The 25,998-nt window shown below is 41.0% G+C and overlaps 1 protein-coding gene across 3 annotated transcripts in view; it reads right to left on the bottom strand.

Annotated features, from left to right (window-relative positions):
* rsph10b (radial spoke head 10 homolog B) overlaps positions 1 to 25,998 on the bottom strand; it is a 70,349-nt gene that overhangs the window by 33,651 nt on the left and 10,700 nt on the right. For all 3 annotated transcript variants that reach the window (XM_073060163.1, XM_073060164.1, XM_073060165.1), the window contains exons 6-11: positions 24,599 to 24,719; positions 20,753 to 20,929; positions 20,095 to 20,236; positions 15,480 to 15,604; positions 12,348 to 12,537; positions 734 to 845 (exon numbers count right to left, since the gene is read on the bottom strand). In XM_073060163.1, the coding sequence (XP_072916264.1) occupies positions 734 to 845; positions 12,348 to 12,537; positions 15,480 to 15,604; positions 20,095 to 20,236; positions 20,753 to 20,929; positions 24,599 to 24,719 (867 nt within the window). The remainder of the gene's footprint in view (positions 1 to 733; positions 846 to 12,347; positions 12,538 to 15,479; positions 15,605 to 20,094; positions 20,237 to 20,752; positions 20,930 to 24,598; positions 24,720 to 25,998) is intronic.

Raw genomic sequence — 25,998 nt, 5'->3', positions numbered from 1 at the left:
ATTCCAATATCTAGCAGATAAAATAGGGTTGGTGGTAAATCTGTGAAACTCATTGCTACAGATAGCTGTGGTGGCCAAGTCATTGGATATGCTTAAAGTGAGTGCTGACAGGTTCTTGATTATTAAGGGTGTCAAAGGTTAGAGGGAGAAGTCAGGAGAATGGGGTTGAGAGGGATAATAAATAAACCATGCTGGATTGGAGGAGCACACTCGATGGGCCAAATGGCTTAATTCTGCTCCTATGTCATATGGAAGAACCTTTGTCACTGCAGTGTGCAATGTATGGGAATATAGATTTAACAGACAAGGCTATGAGGTTTAGGTAACCAGATAAACTATTTAAACATTACAAAGATCAGTAAGTGATATTCAGCATAACAGTTCAATAGTGATTACTTCTTCCAGTGGCCCCCACAAAACTTGTATTCCACAGATACCACCCTTTGTATAAAAGGTTACCTCTCAAGTTCCTATTAAATATTTCCCTTTTCACCTTAAACCTATATCCTCTAGTTCTTGGTTTCTCAACCCTGAGAAAAGGACAGTCCATTCACCATACTGATGCCTCTCATGATTGCATACACCTCTAATTAAAGTTTAGTTGGAAATGGGTGAGTAGTACATTGAATTAGTTCATCAGGCAAAACATAAACACTACAACTATAGACAATATTTAAATAGACAGAAATAGAAAGGATAAGTAATCTTCAGGGACTAAATATTAGTCACTTACTCATGTTCTTTATGGTAAATGTGGTATGCCAGGATAACAATGCAGCTCAGAAATTTCTCCAGCAGTAGTGTATCAAACGGAGAGTGAGTATCCTCTACTATAGTAAATTGTTCTGCAAAACACAAAATTAGTGGCTTTACATTTGCCACGCCTGGAGGATAAGTATTAAATATTTACAAAGTACTCTGATTTTATTACACTGCAGAGATAGTGAAGTCAGTCCTTATTTATACAGGTAGCTCTGCTGACATGTGATAGTTACGCTCTTAAGAAACCTAGAAAGTCCTGTTATAGCAGAACCAGTTGTAGTTGTCTGCACAACACATATTTAAACAGGCATGCCACTTAGGATCGATTTTGTTATAACCAAGACAGCCTTGACCTGGTTATTGAGCACATCTACAGTACTGTGCAAAAGTCTTAGGCACATATCAGACCATAAGATATTGAAGCAGAATGAGGCTATTTGGCCCATCGAGTCTGCTCTGCCATTTCATTACGGCTGATCCATTTTTCCTCTCAGCTCCAATCTCCTGCCTTCCCCCCCCCCACCCCACTCTGCTCACTGTATCCCTTCATGTCATGACCAATCAAGAATCTATCAACCTCTGCCTTAAATATACATAAATACTTGGCCTCCACAGCTGCCTGTGGCAATGAATTCCACAGATTCACTACTCTGGCTAAAGAAATTCCTCCTTATTTCTGTTCTGAAAGGGCGCCCCTCCATTCTGAAGCTGTGTCCTCTGCTCTTAGACACTCCCACCAGCCTAGGAAACATCCTCTCCACATCCACACTGTCAAGGCCTTTCAGCATTTGATAGTTTTCAATGAGGTCACCCCTCATTCTTCTGAGTTCCAGTGAATACAAGCCCAGAGCTATCAGACACTCTTCATATGGCATAGAAACATAGAAAATCTATAGCACAATATAGGCCCTTCAGCCCACAATGCTGTGCTGAACATATCCTTATCTTAGAAATTACCTAGGGTTCCCCATAGCCTTCTATTTTTCTAAGCTCAATGTACCTGTCCAAGAGTCTCTTAAAAGACCCTATCGTATCCGCCTCCATCACCATTGCTAGCAGACTAAAAAACTTACCTCTGTACCTACTTCCATGCACCTAAAAACTGTGCCCTCTCGTGTTAGCCACTTCAGCCCTGGGAAAAAGCCTCTGACTATCCACACTATCAATGCCGCTCATCATCTTATACACCTCTATCAGGTCATCTCTCATCCTCTGTCGCTCCAAGGAGAAAAGACCAAGTTCACTCAACCTATTTTCATAAGGTATGCTCCCTAATCCAGGCAACATCCTTGTAAATCTCCTCTGCACCCTTTCTATAGTTTCAACATCCTTCCTGTAGTGAGGTGACCAGAACTGAGCACAGTACTCCAAGTGGGGTCTGACCAGGGTCTATATAGCTGTAACATTACCTCTTGGCTCTTGAACTCAAACCCACAGTTGATGAAGACCAATGCACCTTTTTAACCACACAGTCAACCTGCACAGCAGCTTTGAGTGTCCTTTGGACTAAGACCCCCAAGATCCCTCTGATCCTCCACACTGCCAAGAGTCTTACCATTAACGCTATATTCTGCCATCATACTTGACCTACCAAAATGAACCACCTCACACTTACCTGGCTTGAACTCCATCTGCCACTTCTCAGCCCAGTTTTGCATCCTATCAATGTCCCACTGTAACCTCTGACAGCCCTCCACACTATCCACAACACCCCCAACCTTTGTGTCATCAGCAAATTTATTAACCCTTCCCTCCACTTCCTCATCCATGTCATTTATAAAAATTATGAACAGAAGAGGTCCCAGAACAGATCCCTGAGGTACACCACTGGTCACCAACCTCCATGCAGAATATGACCTGTCTACAACCACTCTTTCCCTTCTGTGGGCAAGCCTATTCTGGATCCAGAAAGCAAGGTTCTCTTGGATCCCATGCCTCCTTACTTTCTCAATAAACCTTGCATGAGAAGCTGTTTAATCCTGGAATCATTTTCATGAGCTTTCTTTGAACTCGCTCCAGTTTCAGCACATCCTTTCTAAGATAAGGGACCCAAAACTGTGCAGAATATTCCAAGTGAGGACTCACCAGTGCTTTATAAAGTCTCAGAGTTATATCCTTGCTTTTATATTTTAGTTCTCTTGAAATGAATGCTAACATTGAATTTACCTTCTTCACCACAGACTCAACCAGCAAATTAACCTTTAGGGAATCCTGCACAAGGACTCCCAAATCCCTTTGTGCCTCAGATTTTTGCATTTTCTCTCCATTTAGAAAATAATCAACCATTACATTTCTTCTACCAAAGTACATGATCACTTTCCAACACTGTATTCTATCTGCAACTTCTTTCCCATTCTCCTAATTTGCCTAAGTCCTTCTGTAGCCTCTCTGCATTCTCAAAACTACCTGCCCCTCCACCAATCTTCATATCGTCTGCAAACTATGCAATTAGCCATCAATGCCATCATCCAAATCATTCTCATATAACATAAAAAGATTTGGTCCCAACACAAACCCCTGAGGAACACTACTAGTCACCAGCAGCCAACCAGAAAAAGCTCCCTTTATTCCCACTCTTTGCCTCCTGCCAATCAGCCACTAATCTAACCATGCTAGAATCTTTCCTGGGCTCATAGCTAGTCATGTGTGGCACCTTATTAAAGGCCTTCTGATAATCCAAGTAAACAATATCACAACATCAACCAATTCTCCTTTGTCTATCTTGCTTGTGTTACGAATGTGCCACAACTCTGAGGGGCCGAAGGGTACAGAGTCGCCCCCTCCCTTTTGAGAATCAACAAGATCGCTATTAATTCGGGTCTGGGACCCAGGAAATGAGAGAGAATCCTCAAGGTTTGGAATGTGTCCTGGCCTCAGCGAAACAAAGCCACTGATAACGGGCATTGTCTCTTGGAGACGGAATTGCGTATTGAGTACTGTACTATTCATTGAAGCCCCTCAGGGGACGACCAGAGTGGGCTGGTTGAGGGATTGCATCATCCCAACCTGATTGACATCTGAGACCCCGTGAGTAAGGATAAAAGAGGGTCTGGGGAACAACCCCTTTTGACGCACCAGGAGAAACGCTAGAAATCCCGTGACAGCGTTTAATAGCAAACAGCCGGTGGGGGGCTCGTGTGCGTCCTTCCCTTGCCTGGGATTGGCGGCCTCACCACGGAAGAATGGCTTTAGCTAAAGGAGAGGCCACAAGTGAACAGCCACACCAACGGGACTCCCAACGGATCGAAATCATAAAAGGAAAAGCTGGCAAGTTTTTCTCCCAAAACTCTCTCTCTTTCTCCAACCATTGCAAACCCAGCGGTCCCCAAAGGCTGCAGCCTGCATGAACTGAGTGAACTTTATATTTCCATCGGACAATACATTATCCCCTAGACAACGATAGAGCTTATTTCTTATTGATTATTATTATACCCGCACTTTTAGATTTAGTATTGAGGACGTATATTATCTGTATGTTTGCATTGATATTATTTTTGTGTATTTTTACTAATAAATACTGTTAAAAATCGTATCATCAGGCTTCAAAGGACCTCTCTATCTTTGCTGGTAAGTGACCCAGTTACGGGGTTCGTAACACTTGCTATTTCTTCAAAGAATTCCAATAGATTTGTCAGGCAAGATTTTCACTTGAAGAAACCATGCTGACTATGGCCTATTTTATCATTGTCTCCAAGTACCCTGAATCCACATCCTTTTTTTTTACCAGTTCCAACGGCTCAGCAGGACATTCTTGGGAAACATTGCCACCAATTAACGAGTCATCAATCCCTCCTTCCACTCTGCTAATATACTTACCCTCCACCTCATAAATGATACGCTTCGAGCCTTCCTTGATCTTGTAGATGTTGGAGAACATCTCATCTCCCGAAACGATACACCTGAAGAGCCTCATGACGATGGAAGGATGCACCCTACGGCCCCGCAATCCCAACCAAAAAGCCCACCACATCCTTAACAATCGACTCCAACATCTTCGTAACCACTGAGCTCAGAATACAGTAACTGGACTATACAGTAATTTCCTTTCCTCTGATTGCCTATCCCTTCTTGAAGACTGGAGTGACATATGTAATTTTCCAGTCTTCTAGAACCATTCCAGAATCTAGCAATTCTTGAAATATCATTACTAATGCCTCCACAATCTCTTCAGCCACCTTTCAGAACCCTGGGGTGTACACCATCTGGTCCAAGTGACTAATCTACTTACAGACCTTTCAGTTTCCCAAGAACCATCTCCCTAATAATGGTAACTTCACACACTTCATGATGCCCTGACAGCTCGAACTTCTACCATATTGCTGGTGCAAAATTCTTACTCAGTTCGCCTGCCATTTCCTTGTCCCCCATTACTTCCTTACTGTGCGTTTTCTAGCACTCCGATATCCACTCTCACCTGTCTTTTACATTTTATGTATCTGAAGAAACTTTTGGTATCCTCTTTAATTAATTAGCTAGCTTATTTTTGTATTCCATCTTTACCTTCTAAAAGACTTTTTTAGTTGCCTTCTGTTGGTTTTTTAAAAGCTTCCCAATCCTCCAACTTCCCACTAATTTTTGCTCTTTTATATGCCCTCTCTTTGACTTTTACTTTGGTTTTGATTTCTCTTGTTAGCCATGGTTGTGTAATCTTTCCTTTAGAATACTTCTCCCTCTTTGGGATGTATATACCCTTGTGCCTTCCAAATTGCTTCCAGAAATTCCAGCCATTGCTGCTCTGCCATCATTTTTGCCAGTGTTCTTTTCTAATCAATTCTGTCCTACTCCTCTCTCATGCCTCTGTAATTCCCTTTACTCTACTATAATACTGATACATCTGGCTTCAGCTTTGCTTTCTCAAAGTGCAGGATGAATTCCACCATATTATGATCATTACCCCCTTAGGGTTCTTTTACCTTAAGCTCTCCAATCAATTTGGTTCATTGCACAACACCCATTCCAGAATAGCTGATCCCTTAGTGGGCTCAACCATGAACTGCTCTAAAAAGCTGTCTCGTAGGCATTCTATAAATTTCTCCTCTTGGAATCCAGCACCAACCTGATATTCCTAATCTACCTGCATATTGAAATCATCCATGAATATAGTAACATTGCCCTTTTGGCATGCATTTTCTATATCCCATTGTAACTTGAAGACCAGTTCCTTACTACTGTTTGGAGGTCTGTATATAACCCCCATCAGGGTCTTTTTACCCTTGTAGTTCCTTAGCTTTATCCACAATGATTCAATACCTTCTGACCCTATGTTACCTGCTTCTAATGATTTAATTTCATTTTTACCAACAGAATTATAAATAACTGGGGTGCTAAACATTTTGCATAATTGTATTTGTCAACATGGAATGGAGAGTGGGTTTGTAAATCTGTGGGATGTTGAGAGTGGTGAGGGTGGAGTACCACAAGAGAGGTGTGTGGGACAGGTGTCAGAGAAGAGGTGCCAGGAGCGAGTGGTGGCGCGGGTGCACACACACCCAGCCCTCAGACACCAGAGAAGGTCATATGATTTCAAACAATTGGTTTACTGATCATTACAGAATGTCTTCCAGGTGCTTCCCATTCCTTCCCCTCCCTTTTCCCAACTATGATTCCCCTATCCTTACCCCCTTCCCACTCTCAGTCCATAATAGAGACCCATATCAGAATCAGGTTTATCATCACTCACATATGTCATGAAATTTGATTTTTTTGTGACAGCAGTACAGTACAATATATAAAATTACTGCAGTCGTCTGCAAAAGTCTTAGGCACCCTAGGTACATATATGTGTCTAAGACTTTTGCACAGTACTGTATATGGAGTGTTATTGTAGGAAAGCAGCATACATCCTCAAGGACCCCTTTTATCCAGGCCATGCTCTCTTCTCACTGGTGCCATAAGGAAGGTGGTACAGGACCCTCAGAGCATATACCACCAGGTTAAACAATAGCTATTACCCCACACCAATCAGGCTCTTGAACCAGAGAGGGTAACTTCACTTGCCCCATCACTGAACTGACTCTTCAGGACTCTTCAGAATCAGAATCAGGTTTATTATCATCGACAGGTGATGTGAAATTTGTTAACTTAACAGCAGCAATTCAATGCAATACATAATCTAGCAGAGAAAATAATAATAATAATAATAATAATAATAATAATAAATAAGTAAAATAATAATTATAATAATAATAAATAAGTAAAGATTTTTTTTAAGGGCAAAAACAGAAATACTATATATTTTAAAAAGTGAGGTAGTGTCCAAAGATTCAATGTCCATTTAGGAATCAGATGGCAGAGGGAAAGAAGCTGTTCCTGAATCGCTGAGTGTGTGCCTTCAGGCTCCTGTACCTCCTACCAGTGAATCACAGTGAATCCTACCTCCTAACAATGAATGAAGGGCATGCCCTGGGTGTTGGTGGTCCTTAATAATGGACGCTGCCTTTCTGAGACACCACTCCCTTGGGTACTTTGTAGGCTAGTACCCAAGATGGAGTTGACTAGATTTACAACCTTCTGCAGCTTCTTTCGGGCTGTGCAGTAGCCCCTCCATACCAGACAGTGATGCAGCCTGTCGGAATGCTCTCCATGGTACAACTATAGAAGTTTTTGAGTGTATTTGTTGACATGCCAAATCTCTTCAAACTCCTAATGAAGTATAGCCACTGTCTTGCCTTCTTTATAACTACATCGATATGTTGGAACCAGGTTAGATCCTCAGAGATCTTGACACCAAGGAACTTGAAACTGCTCACTCTCTCCATTTCTGATCCGTCTATGAGGATTGATATGTGTTCCTTCATCTTGCCCTTCCTGAAGTTCACAATCAGCTGTTTCATCTTACTGATATTGAGTGCCAGGTTGTTGCTGCAGCACCATTCCACTAGTTGGCATATCTCATTCCTGTATGCCCTTTCGTCACCTCCTGAGATTCTACCAACAATAGTTGTATCGTCAGCAAATTTATAGATGGTATTTGAGCTATGCCTGGCCACACAGTCATGTGTATATGGAGAGTAGAACAGTGGGCTAAGCACCTTCTCCTGAGGTGCGCCAGTGTTGATCGTCAGCGAGGAGGATATATTATCACCAATCCACACAGGCTATGGTCTTCGGGTTAGGAAGTCAAGGATCCAATTGCAGAGGGAGGTACAGAGGCCCAGATTCTGCAACTTCTCAATCAGGATTTCATCTTGATTCTTAATATTTATTGCTTATTTATTAATATTAACTCATTTTTTTCTGTTTGTATTTGCACAGTTTTTTGTCTTTTGTATATTGATTGTTTATCATGTTAGGGGTTGGCAGTCTTTCACTGATTCTATTGTGTTTCTTGTATTTATTGTGAATGTCCACATGAAAATGAACCTCAGAAAATGATGACATATATGTACTTTAATAATAAATTTACTTTGAACTTTGAACATTTTGCAAATAGTGTCCCCTAACCATCAACCTTTTATCGCTATTTTGTGTTAGGGAAATGCATGTTAAATGAGAATAACCTGTACAGCTAATTCCAAAACAGTCATAAGAAAAAACAATAGAAAAGGATGTGCCTTTTGTACAATTGTAAAATTGGTACTTTTGTCCAAGTATTTAATGTAAACTATTTGGATAATTATATGACATTTGTTTTGACTGTGCTGCTGAGTAAGACAGTAGCACAGTGATCTAAGCCACTCTTAATACTAAATTTTAAAAATCATTAAAACTTTTAGATAGATTTATGAACAAAAGTACCATTGGGCAGTATCACTAGCACTGCGATAGATATTCACTATCCTGGGGCAAGGAGCCTCACGTTTGCTAAGCTTGCTTTCTAAATCTACAGCAGCTGCCATTTGTAAAATCAAATTTCTTGTCATAAAAGGGAGTTAGTCTTCAGTTTTTAAACATGTAATTTGAAAGCAGTAATCAGCTTGAGGTTAAAAAGCACTCTCTATAGAATAGCTTTACAAAGAAACTCTGTGTCGCAGATGGTCTGTCTGTATAGTCATTGCACCTGCTTTATTTCTTCAAGTGTAGTGTGAGAAAATGGGTTGTTTAATTTTAGGTTGTTTCGAACAGACAGACTGACTCCTAAGTTGCTTACTTCAAAGAAGCTTGCAGAACAGATGGATATAGCACTTAGCATATCAGTAACTGATGTGCTTCTGGTTAGGAGTTTCATGTGCTCAAGGAGGTTCGCATTTACGGCACTAATTGGGAACTGTGAGCATCAGCTGAGATCAATGTCTCCGAAAAACGTTTTTAGTCAAATTGTGCTCAAAGGAGATCTGAGGAAATAACATATGCATGTGAAGTCACCCAAGGGGAAAGAAAGGTATACATGTAGTGAGCAGTTCAGACTTATTAGGAATGGGGTAAGGAACATCAAGAAGAAACATGGGGTGAAGTAGAATCTATTCCTCCAGCTTAGGTTACTGTGACACATGAATTGTTTGTCTGCAATTTATTGGTATGTCTTTGTAATAGAAATTGTAAACAAGAAAAAAATCTGCAGCTGCTGGAAATCCACATAACACGCTGGAGGAATGCAGCAGGCCAGGCAGCATCTACGGAAAAGAGTAAAAAGTTAACATTTCGGGCTGAGACCCTTCATCAGAACTAGAGAAAAAAGATGAGAAATCAGAGTAAGAAGATGGGGGACAGGAGGAAGAAATACAAGGTAGTAGGTGATAGGTGAAAACAGGAGTGGGGGGAGAGTAGTGAAGTAAAGAGCTGAGAAATCGATTGGTGAAAGAAATAAAGGGCTACAGAAGGGGGAAATCTGATTTAAAAAAAGGATAGAAGGCCAAGGAAGAAAGGGAAGGGAAAGGAGCATCAGAGGGAGGTGATGGGCACGTAAAGAGATAAGGTAAGAGAGGGAATGGTGAGGGAGAGGAGGGAGGGGGCATTATCAGAAGTTCAAGAAATCGAAGTTCATGCCATCAGGTTTGAGGCTACCCAGACGAATTATAAGGTGTTGCTCCTCCAAATTGAGCGTGGCCTCATCGTGGCACTAGAGGAGACCATGGACTGATATATCGGAATGAGATTGGGAAGTGGTATTAACATGGGTAACTGTTGGGAGATCCAACGTTTTCTGGTGGACAGAGCGTAGGTGCCCAGTGAAGTGGTCTTCAAATCTATATCGGGTCTCACTGATATACAGGAGGCCACACTGGGAGCACCTGATACAGCAGATGGCCCCAACAGTCTCACAGGTGAAGTGCCATCTCACCTGGAAGGACTGTTGGGATCCTGAATAGTAGTGAAGGAAGACGTGTTGAGGCAGGTGTAGCACTTGTTCAGTTTGCCAGGGTAAGTGCCAAGAGGGAGATCTGTGGAGAGGGATGAATGGAGGAGGGAGTTGCGTAGGGAGCGATCTCCTTGGTAGGAACAGGGGACCCACCAATCGACAGCTAAACTCACCATGGAGAATAAACATGGAGTAAATTAGTGTTGAAGATTGAATAGTTACCATACTATCTCCCTTAAGTGAGGGTACTTGTGGCTATTTATATCAGATAGGACTTAAAGTCTTTATTTGTGTTTAAATCTTCACAGTCAGCAAAATCAATACCATTACAGCACCAGCCTTCTCACCATCAAGGACACACATATTGAAAGGTGCTGGAAAAAGACCAGCAATATCATGAGGGATCCCGCTCACCCTGAAGGAGGCTACGTAGCATCCACGCCAGGACCACCAGACCCAAAAACAGTAACTTTTTCCAAACAGTAAGGCTGATCAACACCCCTACCCCTCACACCCCTAGCCACCACTACTTTATCATTTCTTGTCAGTCATCTTATGTACAGACACTCAAGTGCCTAGCTTCACTTTACGGACATATAATCAATCAATGTATTAAGCTACATTATGCATTTATATTTATTGCACTTTTTTATTGTGTTCATTATCTTACTGCTTTTTTTGTGCTGCAACAGGTTTAGAGTAAGAATTATAGTGGATTCCAAATTGGGACATATCAAGGCCAGTATATTTTGACCCCATTAAACAACTGCCCCATTTAGCCAAAGTTTCATAGAAATAGTTAAAAAAGCTATTAAAAAGACAAACTATCATTTAACTGAGTAACAAATTATGTGTTAAGATTAAATACAGAACAATTTAGAATACTATCAATACTATTACAGTACTATAAAACTGAATTATTTCTTTACAGCTATCGACAGAGGAATTCATCCAGTGTATGTGTTCTTTTGACTGACTGTGTGTGTGGCCTCCATCGGTCGTGGCCCACCATGGGTACTTTGCCTCTGGTAGTCACTGGAGTGGCCTCTCCAGGGCGTAAGCCAGTACAGAGTTGATATGGAGATCCGTCTGTTGCCCATGCAGTGGGACCCCCCTCTCCATGCTGATATTAGGTCCAAAGGAATGGCAAAAATTGGTAACAGTTTGGTGTCAGCAGCATCGCAGGAGTTGCTGTGCCAGTGCTGGGTACAGCAGTCAGCCACCTTCGGGACTCCGACTCCGGATTTTTCCTCGGGGTTTATCCCAAAGCCTTTCCCGTGAGTGGGTATAGTCGCAAGGCAGCGGAGGTTTGAAATCAGAGTTTTTCCTCTCCTACATGAGCTACCATCCGTGGTTAACGAGCCCCATCTGCCCGGAGCAACTGGTTTTTAGGCGCCAGTGGCCCAACTTTGCCCCTTCTCCTGTCAGTGAGAACAGCTCCGCCGGGTATAAGAACTATGCCACACATGAAGGCCAGGAGTTGGACTTGGTTGTCAGAGGCTGTTTGAGGCGCATGTCATGAAGAGCATTTGTTTAGCAGTGGGAGCTCGTCCCTGCTACCACCCTTTGGCTATGGCTACCTTTGGAACCTGTTTGATTGACTGTAAATGTACAAAACCAGCACAGCCACCTAGTGTCGATTATGGATGGCCTTCAAACAATGTTATTGATGACTGCATCCTCCAAATCTTCATTTTTATTGTGACATTCAAGGTGACTGTCGATACCTTCAAATCCTTCTTAGTTCCTAACTTATTGAAGTAGTGAAATCATTTCATTTTCACTCCTGGCCATTTCTGTCATTTCCAAAGCTGAGTACTTGAAATCACAGTGAGCATAACAGTTAGGGATTGCCATACTGCTTATTCCTCACCAACTATCAGTGACAAAATCACTGCTTTTAGAACACATGCACACAACTGACAATGTTTAAAAACTGCTCCAAGCCTGATGTTGTGTCAAATGGCCACACAAGTACAAGATTCTGATGCTAGATAGAAACTGTTCAACAACAACCACCTGCCCCTATTAAGTGGGACAAATAAATAAAGGGAATCCCGGCTATTTTCTCAATTAGTTTTTGTTCTTTAAGAGTTGTCCCAAATAAGCAGCTGCCTCAATTAACCAATGGACTAATTAACCAATTAACTAGAATCCACTGTGTTTTGTTCTCATTTACACTTGTGTACTGATAACATTAAACAATCTTGAATCTTGAACACTAAGAAAATCAAGAGATATACACTCTCTTAAGGAACCATTACCTCCTTTATCTGTTAGTGGCTACAATATTTCAGCATTATCAAACAGAACAAGACTGGGTAAACACTGAAGAAAATTCACTTACCATGAAGGATTCTGTCCATGTTAGCCAGGCTCAAACCATAATGGTGAAACTTGCAGTCTTTGAGAAACCGCCAGAACTGGAGCTGGCTCAGTAAGAAAGTATTATCCAGTGATTCCTGGTGTCCCAGACTACTGTAGAACCTGTATATTCTTTTTAGTTGTGTGAAATGTCGAAGAATAGCATACTTTACCTGTACAAAACAGAATTAAGCTCACATAACATTGGAACTCTGATTAAAAACTCCTTATAAAATTTTAGCAGAGGTCATCGTAAGCTGAGAAGGGCATTTGGTGAAGGAGGGAATACACAGATCAGTATGGGATGGGAACAAGCCCTTCAAGCTCACCATATCTATGCAGACCATGCCAAGTTAAACTAATCCCATCAGCCTAACCATGGTCCATTTCCTGCTGTTCCCTACCTGTTCACAAGTCTGTCAGAATTAGAATCAGGATTAATATCACTGGCATACGTTGTGAAATTTGATCTTTTGAGCAGCAGTACAGTGTAATACATAAAAAGTATAAATTAAAATAAGGACTATATATTTTTTAAATATTTAAATAAGTAGTGTAAAAAGAGAGCAAAAAATAGTGAGGATATGTTCATGGGTTGATTCATGGTCCATTCAGAAACCTAAAGGCGGATGGGAAGAGCTGTTCCTGAAACATTGAGTGTGTGTCTTCAGGCTCCTGTACCTCCTTCCTGATGATAGCAATGAGAAGAGGGTATGTCCTTGTTGATGAGGATCCTTAATGATGGATGCCACCTTTTTGAGCCATTGCCTTTTGAAGATGTTCTCGATGCTGGGGGGTGGGGGAGGCTAATGTCCATGATGGGGTTGGCTGAGTTTGCGACCTTTTGCAGCTTTTTCCAGTCCTAAGCACCCTTTCCACTGCTGATCCCTCAAAGAGGATTGGTGTGTGTTCCCCTGACTTCCCCTTCCTGATCTGCACTGCTTGGTCTTATTAACAGCAATGTTGTTGTTCTGACACAACTCAAACAGCCAATCTATCTCACTCCTGTATGCCTCCTCATCACCATCTGAGATTTTTCCTACAACAATTTGTGTTATTGGACAATTTATAGATGGTGTTTGTGTCACCACCACAGATTCTGCCGTGGGGTCTGTGTGCCTGAACAGGCGGACTGCAAAACAGGTTTGGCAATCACACGAGTGAGTATGCACATCCCAGCTAATCAGTGTTGCATTGTGGTGGTATTTAACTCCCTTCCTATCATTCTAATCTTGTTGAGACTAGACCAAAACCTCAACAACATCTACTGTTCCCTGTTACCTACGTCCTTGTCTGGGAAAGGAGACTAACGTTTGGATTGATGTTATAAGGTGCAGTATTCATTTAGTATTTAATTACTGCATCTAGCCACAGTGTTTAGGTTTGAGAATTTTAGTTAATAAGACCATAAGACATAGGAGCATAATTAGGCCATTCAGCCCATTGTGTCTGCTCTGCCATTCCATCATGGCTGATCCCAGATCTCACTCAACCCCATACATCTACCTTCTCATCATATCCTTTGATGCCCTGACTGATCAGGAAACTATCAACTTGGCCTCCACAGTAGCCTGTTTACGTAGCATTTACTGTTTTCTCTTTAATTCTGCAGTTCTCAGTAAAGTCAGTGAACTGCTGATCCACTTCAGTGTTTCTTTCTCTCCGCACCGGGACCATAACCACACGTCTTGTCAATTTGAGCTGTGTCTAGTCTAGAGAGTAGAGCAATGGGCTGAGCATGCATCCCTGAGTTGTGCTGGTGTTGACTGTGACTGATCCACACTGACTGTGGTCTTCTGCTGAGGAAGTCAAGGATCCAGTTGCAGAGGGAGGTACAGAGGCTCAAGTTTTGAAGTTTGTTGATTAGTACTGAGAGTATGATGGTGTTGAACACTGAGCTGTAATCAATAAACAGCAGTCTGACATAGGTGGTCTAGGGCTCAGTGAGATTGCACCTATTGGGATACGCAAAGTGGGCCCAGGTCCTTACTTAAGCAGGATTTGATTCTGGCCATGACCACCTCTCAAAGTACTTCATCACAGTAGATGTGAGTCATTGAGGCAGCTCACTCTGCTCTTCTTGGGCTCTGATATGAATGTTGCCCTTTTGAAACTGGTAGGAACTTCCAACTGCAGCAGTGAGAGATTGAAGATGTCTTTGAACATTCTCACCAGCTGGTTGGCACAGGTTTTCAGTATCCTACCTTAAATATTCATATTATATCTTCTGCTGCCACCTGGCCTGATAGCATGTTCCATTAACTAACCACACTCTGTGTAAAAACTGCACCATCACTAAGGACACTCACCATCTGGGACATGCTCTCTTCTCATTACTACCATCAGAGGAAGTATAGGTGCATGAAAACACATGATCAATGTTTTAGAATAGCTTCTTCCTCTCTGCCATAATATTTCTGAACAGTGTACAAATTCATGTACACCACCTCGTTATGCCTTTTTATTTGAACTATTTCTTCATTGTTGTAATTTATAGTCATTTTATGTTGTTGCACTGACATGAAACAACAGATTTCACGTCATATAACTTAATGATAATAAATCTGGTTCTGGTTCAGATTTCCAGCATCTGTAGTTATATAACCTGATGGAGTTCTGCTTGGGGTCCAGAAGAGGTTCACGAGACCAATTCCGGGAATGAAAAGGTTAACTATGAGGAGTATTTGATGTCCCTGGGCTTGTTCTCACTGGAGTTTAGAAGAATGAGGAGGGAATTTCATTGAAACCTATTGAATATTGAAAGGCCTAGAAGGAATGGATGTAGAGAGGATGTTTCCTATAGTGGCAGAGTCTAGACAGAGGGCACATTCTTAGAATAGAAGGACATCCTTTTACAACAGAGCTGAGGAGCAATGTCTTTAGCCAGAAAGTGGTGAATCTGTGGAATTCATTGTCACAGATGGTTATAAAGGTGAAGTCATTGGGCATATTTAAAGTAGAGGTTGATAGGTGATTAGTAAGGGCGTCAAAGGTTACATCAAAGGAAGAAACAAGAGAATGGATTTGAGAGGCATAATAAGTCAGCCATGATGAAATGGTGGAGCAAACTTGATTGGCTGAACAGCCTAATTCTGCTCCTATGTCACAGTCTTACCTGAAAAGTCTCGTGTTCTCTGTCTTCAACTGGGATCTTTTCCAAAAGTGATTCAATATTAAGCTCTACATTATGTTGCAGAACTGACTGAATGACACTTTCTGATTCACTTTTTTTCACACTTCCTTGTAACAAAAGAAATAAAATCTGTTATTTCTGTTTGTTTTTATTAACATTTATTAATATAAATTATAGTTTTATTTATAACAGGGACATACTGTCTTTACATTGTGAAACATACATATACCATGTGTCATGCCTATGATGTTAACTTAAACTATAAGGCACTTTAGCCTTCCTGAACTTATGTGGCACTAAACACAATCTATTTAGGGTAAGTAGTAAGTGGCATTGGAATAAAAAATAGGCTCAAACTATTCATGAGAGTTTTGGACAGGAGTGAAATACACTCAGTGGCCATTTTATTGGGTACACCTGTTCACCTGCTCATTAATGCAAACATCTAATGAGTGAGTCATATGCCAGCAACTCAATGCATAAAGGCATCTAGACATAGTAAAGAAGGTCAGTTGTTGTTTAGACCAAAAATCAGAAAGAGGAAAGAAATGTGATCTAAGTGACTTTGACCATGGAAAGTTTGCTGGTGTCAAACAGGGTGGTTTGAATATCTCAGAAACTGCTGGTCTAATGGGATTTACATGTATAACTGTCTCAGATAATGGTGTGAGAAACAAAACCATTCAGCAAGCGGCAGTTCTGTAAGTGAAAAATGTCTTGTTAATGAGAGAGGACAGAGCAGAGTGTCCAGCTGACAGGAAGGTATCGGTAACTCAACTAACCATGCAATGCAATGGTGGCATGCAGAAGAGCAGCTCTGAACACACAACATATCAAACCTTGTAGTGGATGGGTTACAGCAGCAGAAGGCCACAAACATATATTCAGCGGCCATTTTATTAGGTATAGAGGGTACATAAAGTGGCCACTAAGCATAGATCAGCTTATAAGTGATTTCACAACAACAATCTCACATTCAACATCAGCAAAACCAGGGAATTGATTGCAGACTTCAGAAAGAGGGGGTCAGGAGAAACACACACCAGTCCTTACTGAGGAACTTTCAACTGCATGTAAAACCCACACGCAATCAGGATAAGCCTGGAAAGCTTTTTTTTTAAATCAGCCAGAGCATAAAATAAGGTTAAGGTACAACGGCACAGCTAGAGTACTGGATGCAGTTCTGGTCACAACACTATAGGAAGGATGTAATGCACTGGAGAGAGCACCGAGGGGTTTGCCAGGTTATAAGGAAAGACTAGAGGGGCTGGGGTGTGTTTCCTTTGCAAAGGAGTGTACCTGATCAAAATAATGAGGTGTAGATAGCATAGTTGATGAGAAATTTTTTCTTCTGAACAGAAGAACACACACAAAATGCTGGAGGAACTCAGCAGGTCATGAGACGAATAAACAGTCAACATTTTGGGTCAAGATCCTTCATCAATACATCATCATCCAGAACACAGATGCCAAAAACCAGAGACCATAGGATTAAGGCACAAAGTAGGAGATTTAGAGGGGATCTGAGGAAGAACTTTTTCACTCAGAGAAGTCTAATTAGAATCTGAAAAGCACTGCCTGAGGAATAAGAGGCAGAAACTCTCACAATAGTTAAGTAGGATCTAGGTGAGTATTTGAATTGACAAAGCATAGAAAGTTACAGTTCAAGGGCTGGAAATAGGTTTAGAATAGACAGATTGTTAATAGTCAGCATGGACATGATGAGTTGAAGAGCCTGTTTCTGTGCTTTCTGAATCTACTGTTTTTCAATGTTTCACTTCTTTTTGAAAGTTAACTGCTGTTCATGCTGCCCCACACCCATTCTGGCTTTTTCCCTTACATCAGTCTGCTAGTCCTACCCCTACCTCTCCCTGCTGCTGCTGGTCTCAGCAACTTATTCTGCAGCCTTTCAGAGACTACCATTTCTTGCACTGGTTTAGAACACAGAACAGGCCAACCTTTAGACCTACTCCAAGAATAATCCAATCCTTCCCTCCTAGGAAGCCCAGTATTGTTATATCATGTATGTGCCTATCTAAGCATTTCATAAATACTCCTATTGTATCTCCCTCTACCTTCATTCTTGGCAGCATGTTCCACCAAACACTGTTTTAAAAAAACTTACCTTTAACATCTTTTATATGTTCCTTCAATTACCTCAAAATTTGCCCCCTCATATTACCCATTTCTACCTTAAGAAAAGTCTCTGGCTATCCACTCAATCTATGCCTCTGATCATCTTATATACCTCTATATAGTCACCTCTCATCCTCCTTTGCTCCTGTTACGAATGTGTCACAACTCTGAGGGGCCGAAGGGTACAAAGTAGCCCCCTCTTTCTTGAGAATCACAAGATCGCTATTAATTCGGGTCTGGGACCCAGGAAATGAGAGAGAATCCTCAAGGTTTTGGAATGTGTCCTGGCCTCAGCAAGACAAAGCCACGGATAACGGCCATTGTCTCTTGGAGACGGAATTGTGTATTGAGTACTGTACTATTCATTGAAGCCCCTCAGGGGATGACCAGAGTGGGCTGGTTGAGGGATTGCATCATCCCAACCTGATTGACATCTGAGACCCCGTGAGTAAGGATAAAAGAGGGTCTGGGGAACAACCCCTTTAGACGCACCAGGAGAAACGCTAGAAATCCCGTGACAGTATTTAATAGCGACAGCCGGTGGGGGACTCACGTGCGTCCTTTTCCCTTGCCTGGGAATTGGCGGGCTCGCCACGGAAGAACGGCTTTAGCTAAAGGAGAGGCCACAAGTGACCGGCCACACCAACGGAACTCTCGAAGGTTCAAAATCATAAAAGGAAAAGCCGGCAAGTTTCTAAAAATCTCTCTCTTGACTCCAACCAAAGACTGCAGCCTGAATGAACTGAGTGACTTTTATATTTCCATCGGACAATATATTATCCCCTAGACAACGATAGAGCTATTTCTTATTGATTATTATTATACCCGCACTTTTAGATTTAGTATTGACGACGTATAGTATCTGTATGTTTGCATTGATATTATTTTTGTGTATTTTTACCAATAAATACTGTTAAAAATAGTACCATCAGACTTCAACGGACCTCTCTATCTTTGCTGGTAAGTGACCCAGTTACGGGGTTCGTAACACTCCAAAGAGATAAATACATAAGATAGCTTATATACATAGATTGCATATCTATAAAGTGATGCCAGGCACAGGAGTGTCCATACATAAGGTGGCTCTGTCAGGAAATGATAAAGTAGTGGTGGTTGGGGTTGTGGACTGGTAGGTTAGTGGGTGGAGGAGTTGATCAGCCTTACTGCTTGGGGAAAGTTTTTGAGGCTGGTAGCAATGGCGTAGTTGCTACATAGCCTCTTCCCTGTTGAAGCTTTCACCTCCTTCCCATTGTTCCTATAATGAGGCAAACAGAACTGAGCACAGTATTCCAAGTGTGGTGTAACCAGGGTTTTATAGAGCTGTAACATTACCTCAAAGTTTGTCAATACCAAGGTTGCAAACTGGTACAGATGGTGTGTACAAAGGCTTAAGAGCAGGGGTGGGCAAACTTTTTGACTTGTGGGCCACAAAGGGTTCTAAAATTTGACAGGGGGGCCGGACCAGGAGCAGATGGACGGAGTGTTTTGGTAATACACCTCATAAGAGAAAATAAAATATCATGGGATATGTAGAAAACATGTGCTTTAATTTCAATTGAAAATAAACAAATACATTACAACAAAATATCTGTCTTTGAAGTCCCATGGTATTTAGCTATTTATTGAAATGACTTTTAAAACACTGAAAATTAAATGAATAAAATACAGCTTTTTTTAATAGTAACAGTTATTATTTTAAAGCACTGAAAATTCTGTTATCCTTCAAGATATTATCATCATCACTCTCCTCCTGACTGTCTTTATTTCAAAAACGGTAGGAGATGCAGGTCTACTTGTCCTGCTCCTTCTTATTCAATTGTCCCCTGTGCCAAAACTCAACAACCAGCAGAAGGACAGAACAGTGACAGCGCGCCAGTATGCGGAGTGCGTTATTTGATCTGGAGCGCATTTTTTATTTTGAGAACGTACGTGCACCTGCGCACTACTCATGTCCATCACTTAACAGAAATGACATGTAACATGTAAGGCTTATTGAAAAAAATATTTTCAAATGCATTTTTTACATAACACAACGAAGAAACTTATTTTTAATTTCAGTGGGAACAGTGTTGTTGGTCTCCCTTTTTAGCCAGCGCATCAAAGTCTGGATTTAGTTTTGTTGTGGCGATTCTCAGGATGGATCTGAGGTGTTAACAAGGTTTATTAATATAATTTCATCAAGTTCTGCGGGCCGGATTAAAAAGCTTAACGGGCCGCATATGGCCCACGGGCCGTAGTTTGCCCATGCCTGCTTAAGAGACTCATGCAGAAATTTCCAACACAATTATATCCTTACCATGGGTCAGATTTCAAGAAATATATACATTAATTTTGTTTATAAAACACCATTAAATATCCAGTAATAACGTATTATGGAGAGGATGTTTCATACTATGGTTATAAGTGTGAAGACAAATACTTTTCTTTACATATAGTTTGATATTTCTGCAAATATACCTACCAGTTTCAATTGGTGATTGGGTACGTATTGTACTGAGGTCTGGTGTATTCATACCATCAATTGAAAAATTCGGAAACTCTGCCATACAGTCTTCCAAAAATTCTCCCTCATAAGTACGACCATTCTTAAAGACGAATGTTCCCTAATACAATAAGAGGTAAAAGACTGAATTACAATTCATATTGAAAACATGTCAAACTGTCAGGTAAACAGTAGTTGTTTTTTTTGTTGACTGCAGATCATGATTTCTCTTTGACTGCTTTGCTGTTGCTGGTGGGTGGTGGGTGCTGACACTTACACTTATAGCTGAAGTGGGTCGGGGGGGCAGGGGAGAGGTTGATGTTTTGCTGCTGCTTGTGTGGGGGAGGGGTGAGAAGGGGCTTTGGGGTTTTAACATTTTTCTGTCATTCATTCTCTTGTGGTTCTGTTTTTCGTGAATATCTGCAAGGCAAGTATTTCAGGCTGTATACTGTGTACATTTAAAAACGCAAGGGATTCTGCAGATGCTGGAAATCTGGAGCAACACACACAAAGTGCTGGACCAATGGTCAGGCAGCATCTATGGAGAGGAATAAACAGTTGATGTTTAAGGCTGGGACTCTTCATCAGGCCTCTTAATTTAAAAAAAAGATGCCAGTGTTTATTGGAGGAAACTTACTGAACCATGCTTCTTGTTTGCCAGCCATTCACCAATGTACATAGATCCACTTGCATAGAAGAACTTGCCATGCCCTTGACGGAGTCCCTTCACAAACTGCCCTATGTATTGATTTCTTAGTGGATACTGAGTTGCTGACATCCTCTTCAGAAACCAGTTGTGGGTCCCAAATCCATGCTGGAAAAAAAGAAGTCCTGAGAAATCTCAAACTGGTTTCTAAATAGAATATAAACTCTAATGCGCAAAGTACCACAGATGTATACTGTACATCTAGCAATTAGCGGCACTGTGTTATTCCTTATTGCCATTCTTGTGACAATGTAAACACGTATTCACAATCACATCATCATTTTGCAAACATGGACACACACATCTGTGTAAGAAAACAGAGCTACTTCAAGCCATATTTCACTCTGATACTGAGCTTGTGGGGTAAGAGACTGGTTTATACCATACAATTTGTTTATTTATTGAGATACATCACAGAACAGGCCCTTTCTGCCCTTTCAGCTGTGTCACCCATCAATCCCCCAATTTAATCAGAGCCTAATCACAAGACAATTTACAATAACCAACTAACCTACCAACTGTACATCTCTGGACTGTGGGATGAAACCAGAGCTCCCAGAGGAAACCCACACAGTCACAGGGAAAATGTACAAACTACTTAGAGGCAGCAGCAGGAATTGAACACTTATTCACCTGTACTGTAAAGCATTGTTCTAACTACTATCCTACCATGCCACCCCAATTTATAACAAACAGAGGATGTAGTTCTTGTGGCAGCTGGTAAAATTCCATCCTTCCCAGAACATACTGGTACGATTCTACACTGCCATCATAGAGAGTATCCTCACATCAGCTATTTCCTATCTGGTTTAGTGCAGCGTCCTCTCATAATATATGAAAACTAAGCAAGCTGTCAGGTCAGCAGAAAAGGTCATTGACCGTCACTGCAGGACTTGCATGTGTCCAGGACAATGAACTGGGCAAGAGAAGTTATTGTAGACACTACCTACTGTGCAGGAAGGCACAGAGTCGACTGTACTTCCTTAGAAGGTTGGCGTCATTCAATGTTTGTAGTGAGATGCTGAAGATGTTCTATAGGTCAGTTGTGGAGAGTGCCCTCTTCTTTGTGGTGGCGTGTTGGGGAGGCAGCATTAAGAAGAGGGACACCTCACGTCTTAATAAGCTGGTAAGGAAGGCGGGCTCTGTCGTGGGCAAAGTACTGGAGAGTATAACATCGGTAGCAGAGCGAAGGGCGCTGAGTAGGCTACGGTCAATTATGGAAAACCCTGAACATCCTCTACATAGCACCATCCAGAGACAGAGAAGCAGTTTCAGTGACAGGTTGCTATCAATGCAATGCTCCTCAGACAGGATGAAGAGATCAATACTCCCCAATGCCATTCGGCTTTACAATTCAACCCCCAGGAGTAAGATAGGTTAAAGTGCCGTGGTTAGGACTCAATGTATTTAAGTAAACTACTTAAGAACTTTTTAAAAGCTATTATTAATGCTTTTTGAGAGGGTGATTTTAGATGCATATCATATTTTTACTGAGTTAAGTATTGTATGTAATTAGTTTTGCTACAATAAGTGTATGGGACATTGGAAAAAATGTTGAATTTCCCCATGGGGATGAATAAAGTATCTATCTATCTATCTATCTATCTAAACTGCTTTTTCCAAAAGCTCCCTTCTGGAAAGCATTACGAGGCCATTAAAACAAAAATTTCATTCCATCTTAAAAGTTTCTTCCCCCAGGCAGTTAATCTGATCGACCATTCTAGTTAGCACCCACCCCCATCCCCTCTGACTATTACCCTGTTACTGCACTGCACTGTGAACAGTTCAAACCACTTTTTATAATGCTGTTTTCATTGTAAATACATGCTGGTTGTTACGTATTTTATTCCATGACCTCAAACCTTATTTTTTATATCATTCTTTATTCTTTATAATTGTTGAACATCGTTGTTTTTTGTTGCATGCAGCGCCCTGACCGACACACCACAGCAAATTCCTAATCCAAGTAAAGGTCTATGACAAATAAAGCTGATCCTTAAAAAAGGATTTAGTGCTTTCCCAACATATATGATGAATAAAGTCTTCCCAGGCTTCCAGCTGGGTACAGGTATCAATTTTAACTGGTGTTTCATTGTTGGCACTGGTTGATCCTTAAAGTTGAAGTTTGGGGGTTAAAGCTAACTGCAAATAAGAGACATTTATTAGTAGCCTGCGACGTTGCTGCATATGAATATAGTAGGATACATTGAGAAGCACTTGTGGATTCAAGTCCTAATCCAGAGTCTTAAATGTAAAATCCGTGACGCAATACCTAATGTAGTTCTGAGGGACTGCTGCATTCTTTGAGGCACAGTCTTTCACTTGAGACATCAAAGGTCCTCAGGTGAAAGTAAAAGTCCTCATACTACAACTTCAAAAGAGAACAGCATTATCCTGAGTGTCCTGGTCCTAATCAACATTACGAAGAATTGAAGTCCAAGGTACACTATAGGATAATTAAGATGGAATTAATGAATACTCATATGACCTTTTGTTTCTGAAGAAACTAAAAAAAAAATTGATATCTATTTATTGGCAAACTACACTAATTTTAACTGGTGTTGAAGGAAATGATGAGTTAATTTTACATATGTTCCCACAAAGGTAAATTTTTTAACAAATATAGGCATAAAGCACTACAGCACAGAAACAGGCCCTTCATCCCATCTAGTCCATGCCAATCTGATCTTCTGCCTAGTCCCATCTACTTACACCCAGGTCATAGCTCATCATACCTCCCTTATCCATGTACCTATCCAAGCTTCTTTTAAATGTTGAATCTTAACAATTGAATCTGCAATTCAGCTGGCTGTTCATTCTATATTTGTAACTACCCTCTGAAATAATCCTCTCAGTAATGTAGGATGAAGACTAAGTATTGACCTCATCACCAGAGAGAAATGGCCCACTTTTCCTCAAAACTTTTACCTCTACCTGACACCATTATTTTGATGAGTGGCAAGGGTTTCTCTCTCTGTTTCTATTTGCTTACTTCAATTCAGGAAACCGTTTGAAAAATGTGAATGGTACACTATAAATTGAGCAGAGGAACCCTTTCTACACCCATGTATCCAGTTCCCGTTTACAGTCAGGGATCATATATTGTGTCAAAGACCTTCACTGCTTCCTGAATTTTCACATTGCTAAACCCAGAAATTCTTACAGTTTGTACAGAACTTAGAAGTTGGTAACCATAAGACATAAGAGTAGAATTAGGCCAATAAACCCATCGAGCCTGCTTCACAATTTGATCACGGCTGATTTATTTTCCCTCTCAGCCCCATTCTCTTGCATTCTTCCCGTAGCCTTTGACACCCTTACTCATCAAGACTTCAGCTTTAATGACTTAGCCTCTGCAGCTGTCTGTGGCAATGAATTACACAGATTTGCTACCCTCTGATTAAAGAAATTCTTCCTCATCTCAATTCTAAAGGGACATCTTTCTATTTTGAGGCTTTTCCCTTTGGTCCTAGACTCTCCCACTAATGGAAACATTCTCTCTATACTCACTCTATCCACACCTTTCAATATTTGGTAGGTTTCAATGAGATCCCTCCTCATTCTTCTAAACTCCAGTGAGTACAGGCCCAGAGCCATCACCGCTCCTCATATATTAACCCTTTCACTCCTGGGATCATTCTCGTGTACCTTCTCTGGAGACACTCAAATATCAGCACAACTTTTTTAGATTTGGGGCCCAAAACTTATCACAATGTTCTGATAATGTTAACTTCCAGTAACAAAAAGGAAGCTTAATAGGGATGGCTATAATCTCACCTGAATACCATTTTCCCATTGACCAGTGTATTCTTCATTAGTAGAAATCCAACTCATGGTGCCTTCTCCATGGCGTGTAAAGTTCTTCCATTCTCCCTCATACACATTCCCACTCTTATACCTAGGGAGACATGCTTATGTTAAAGTGCAATCATAGCACAAAATATCTGAGTAGTGCTCTTTATGAAATGTTGAATCTCATCCTGAAAGCTGTGGAACAAGTTAAGTTTAAACTGTAATCCATAAGACATGGGAGGAAAGTTAGGCCATTTGGCTGATCAAATCTGCTTCTCCATTCCATAGTGGCTGACTTATTATCCCTCAACCCCATTCTCCTGCCTTCTTCCTGTAATTTTTGATGCATTTACTAACCAAGAACCTATCAACTTCCACTTTATACATACCCAATGACTTGGCCTCCACAGCCAACTGTGGCAATGGATTTTACAGATTCACCACTCTTTGGCTAAAATAGTCTTCTAAAGTCATCCAAATAAACAGGTGACGTGCCCAGAAGAAAGCTCTTCCTACCACAAGTTTAGTTCATGGCTTTTGTTGAATGAGATAAATCATGGTGAAACCACTATTGGCACTGGATGGAGAGTGGAAGGAGTGGGAAGAAGGCTTGAAAATCAAACAGCTCATGACTCTCATTTAATGAACTGTTAGGAAATGATTTATGGATGTCAGGAAAAGATAGGACTAAAGTCATCTGTGATGAATCAAATAACACATTCTCCAGATTGACAAATGAACAATGGCTACTTCTATAAACATTAATGTATACAACAATCAGAAATGTGGGGGGGGGGGGGAGAAATGTTACAACAATCAGAAAAGTAGGGAAAGGGGAAGAATAAAAGAGAAAAAAATCACGCTTTCTCCTGACAGTCTTCTGAGTACTGCTTCTAGAAATTTCAGGGTAAAGTAAAAGTGATGTCTGAAACAGACATACATGAAAACAATTCATGTCAGTAAATAGTACTGGGATGAAATAAGGCTCTGAAGTTTCCGTCTTACACAGCCAGCCCAAACACATGAATAACTTACATACCAAGTTCAAAGTGAAACTACTAATTTCAATAAAATCTAGAAAGGGCAAATTGTTTAAGCCCATTCAGTTTACTCCTTTTAACAAGGTGATAATTATAATATTTGGGTGGCAGGGTGCAGATACGGCTTTACCACAGGAGATGTAAGGCGCTCCTTCCCTCTGCTAGCCTGTAGGTCACCTTTGAGCAAGGTTGAAGCACCTGTTCAGTCCCCCAGTCAGGGTCACCTGAAGTCATGGGAGCAGGTGACAGATGGTCATAGAACAGCTGGTGTATATCACAAGTCCTGGTTATGCAACCACTGACAACAGGCAGACAATCTCTGAAGAGTATTGATAATGGCTGGGG

This window comes from Hemitrygon akajei, chromosome 11, assembly GCF_048418815.1.
Source record: "Hemitrygon akajei chromosome 11, sHemAka1.3, whole genome shotgun sequence".
Taxonomy (NCBI): Eukaryota; Metazoa; Chordata; class Chondrichthyes; order Myliobatiformes; family Dasyatidae; genus Hemitrygon; species Hemitrygon akajei.
This window is presented reverse-complemented; position numbering and strand designations above follow the sequence as displayed.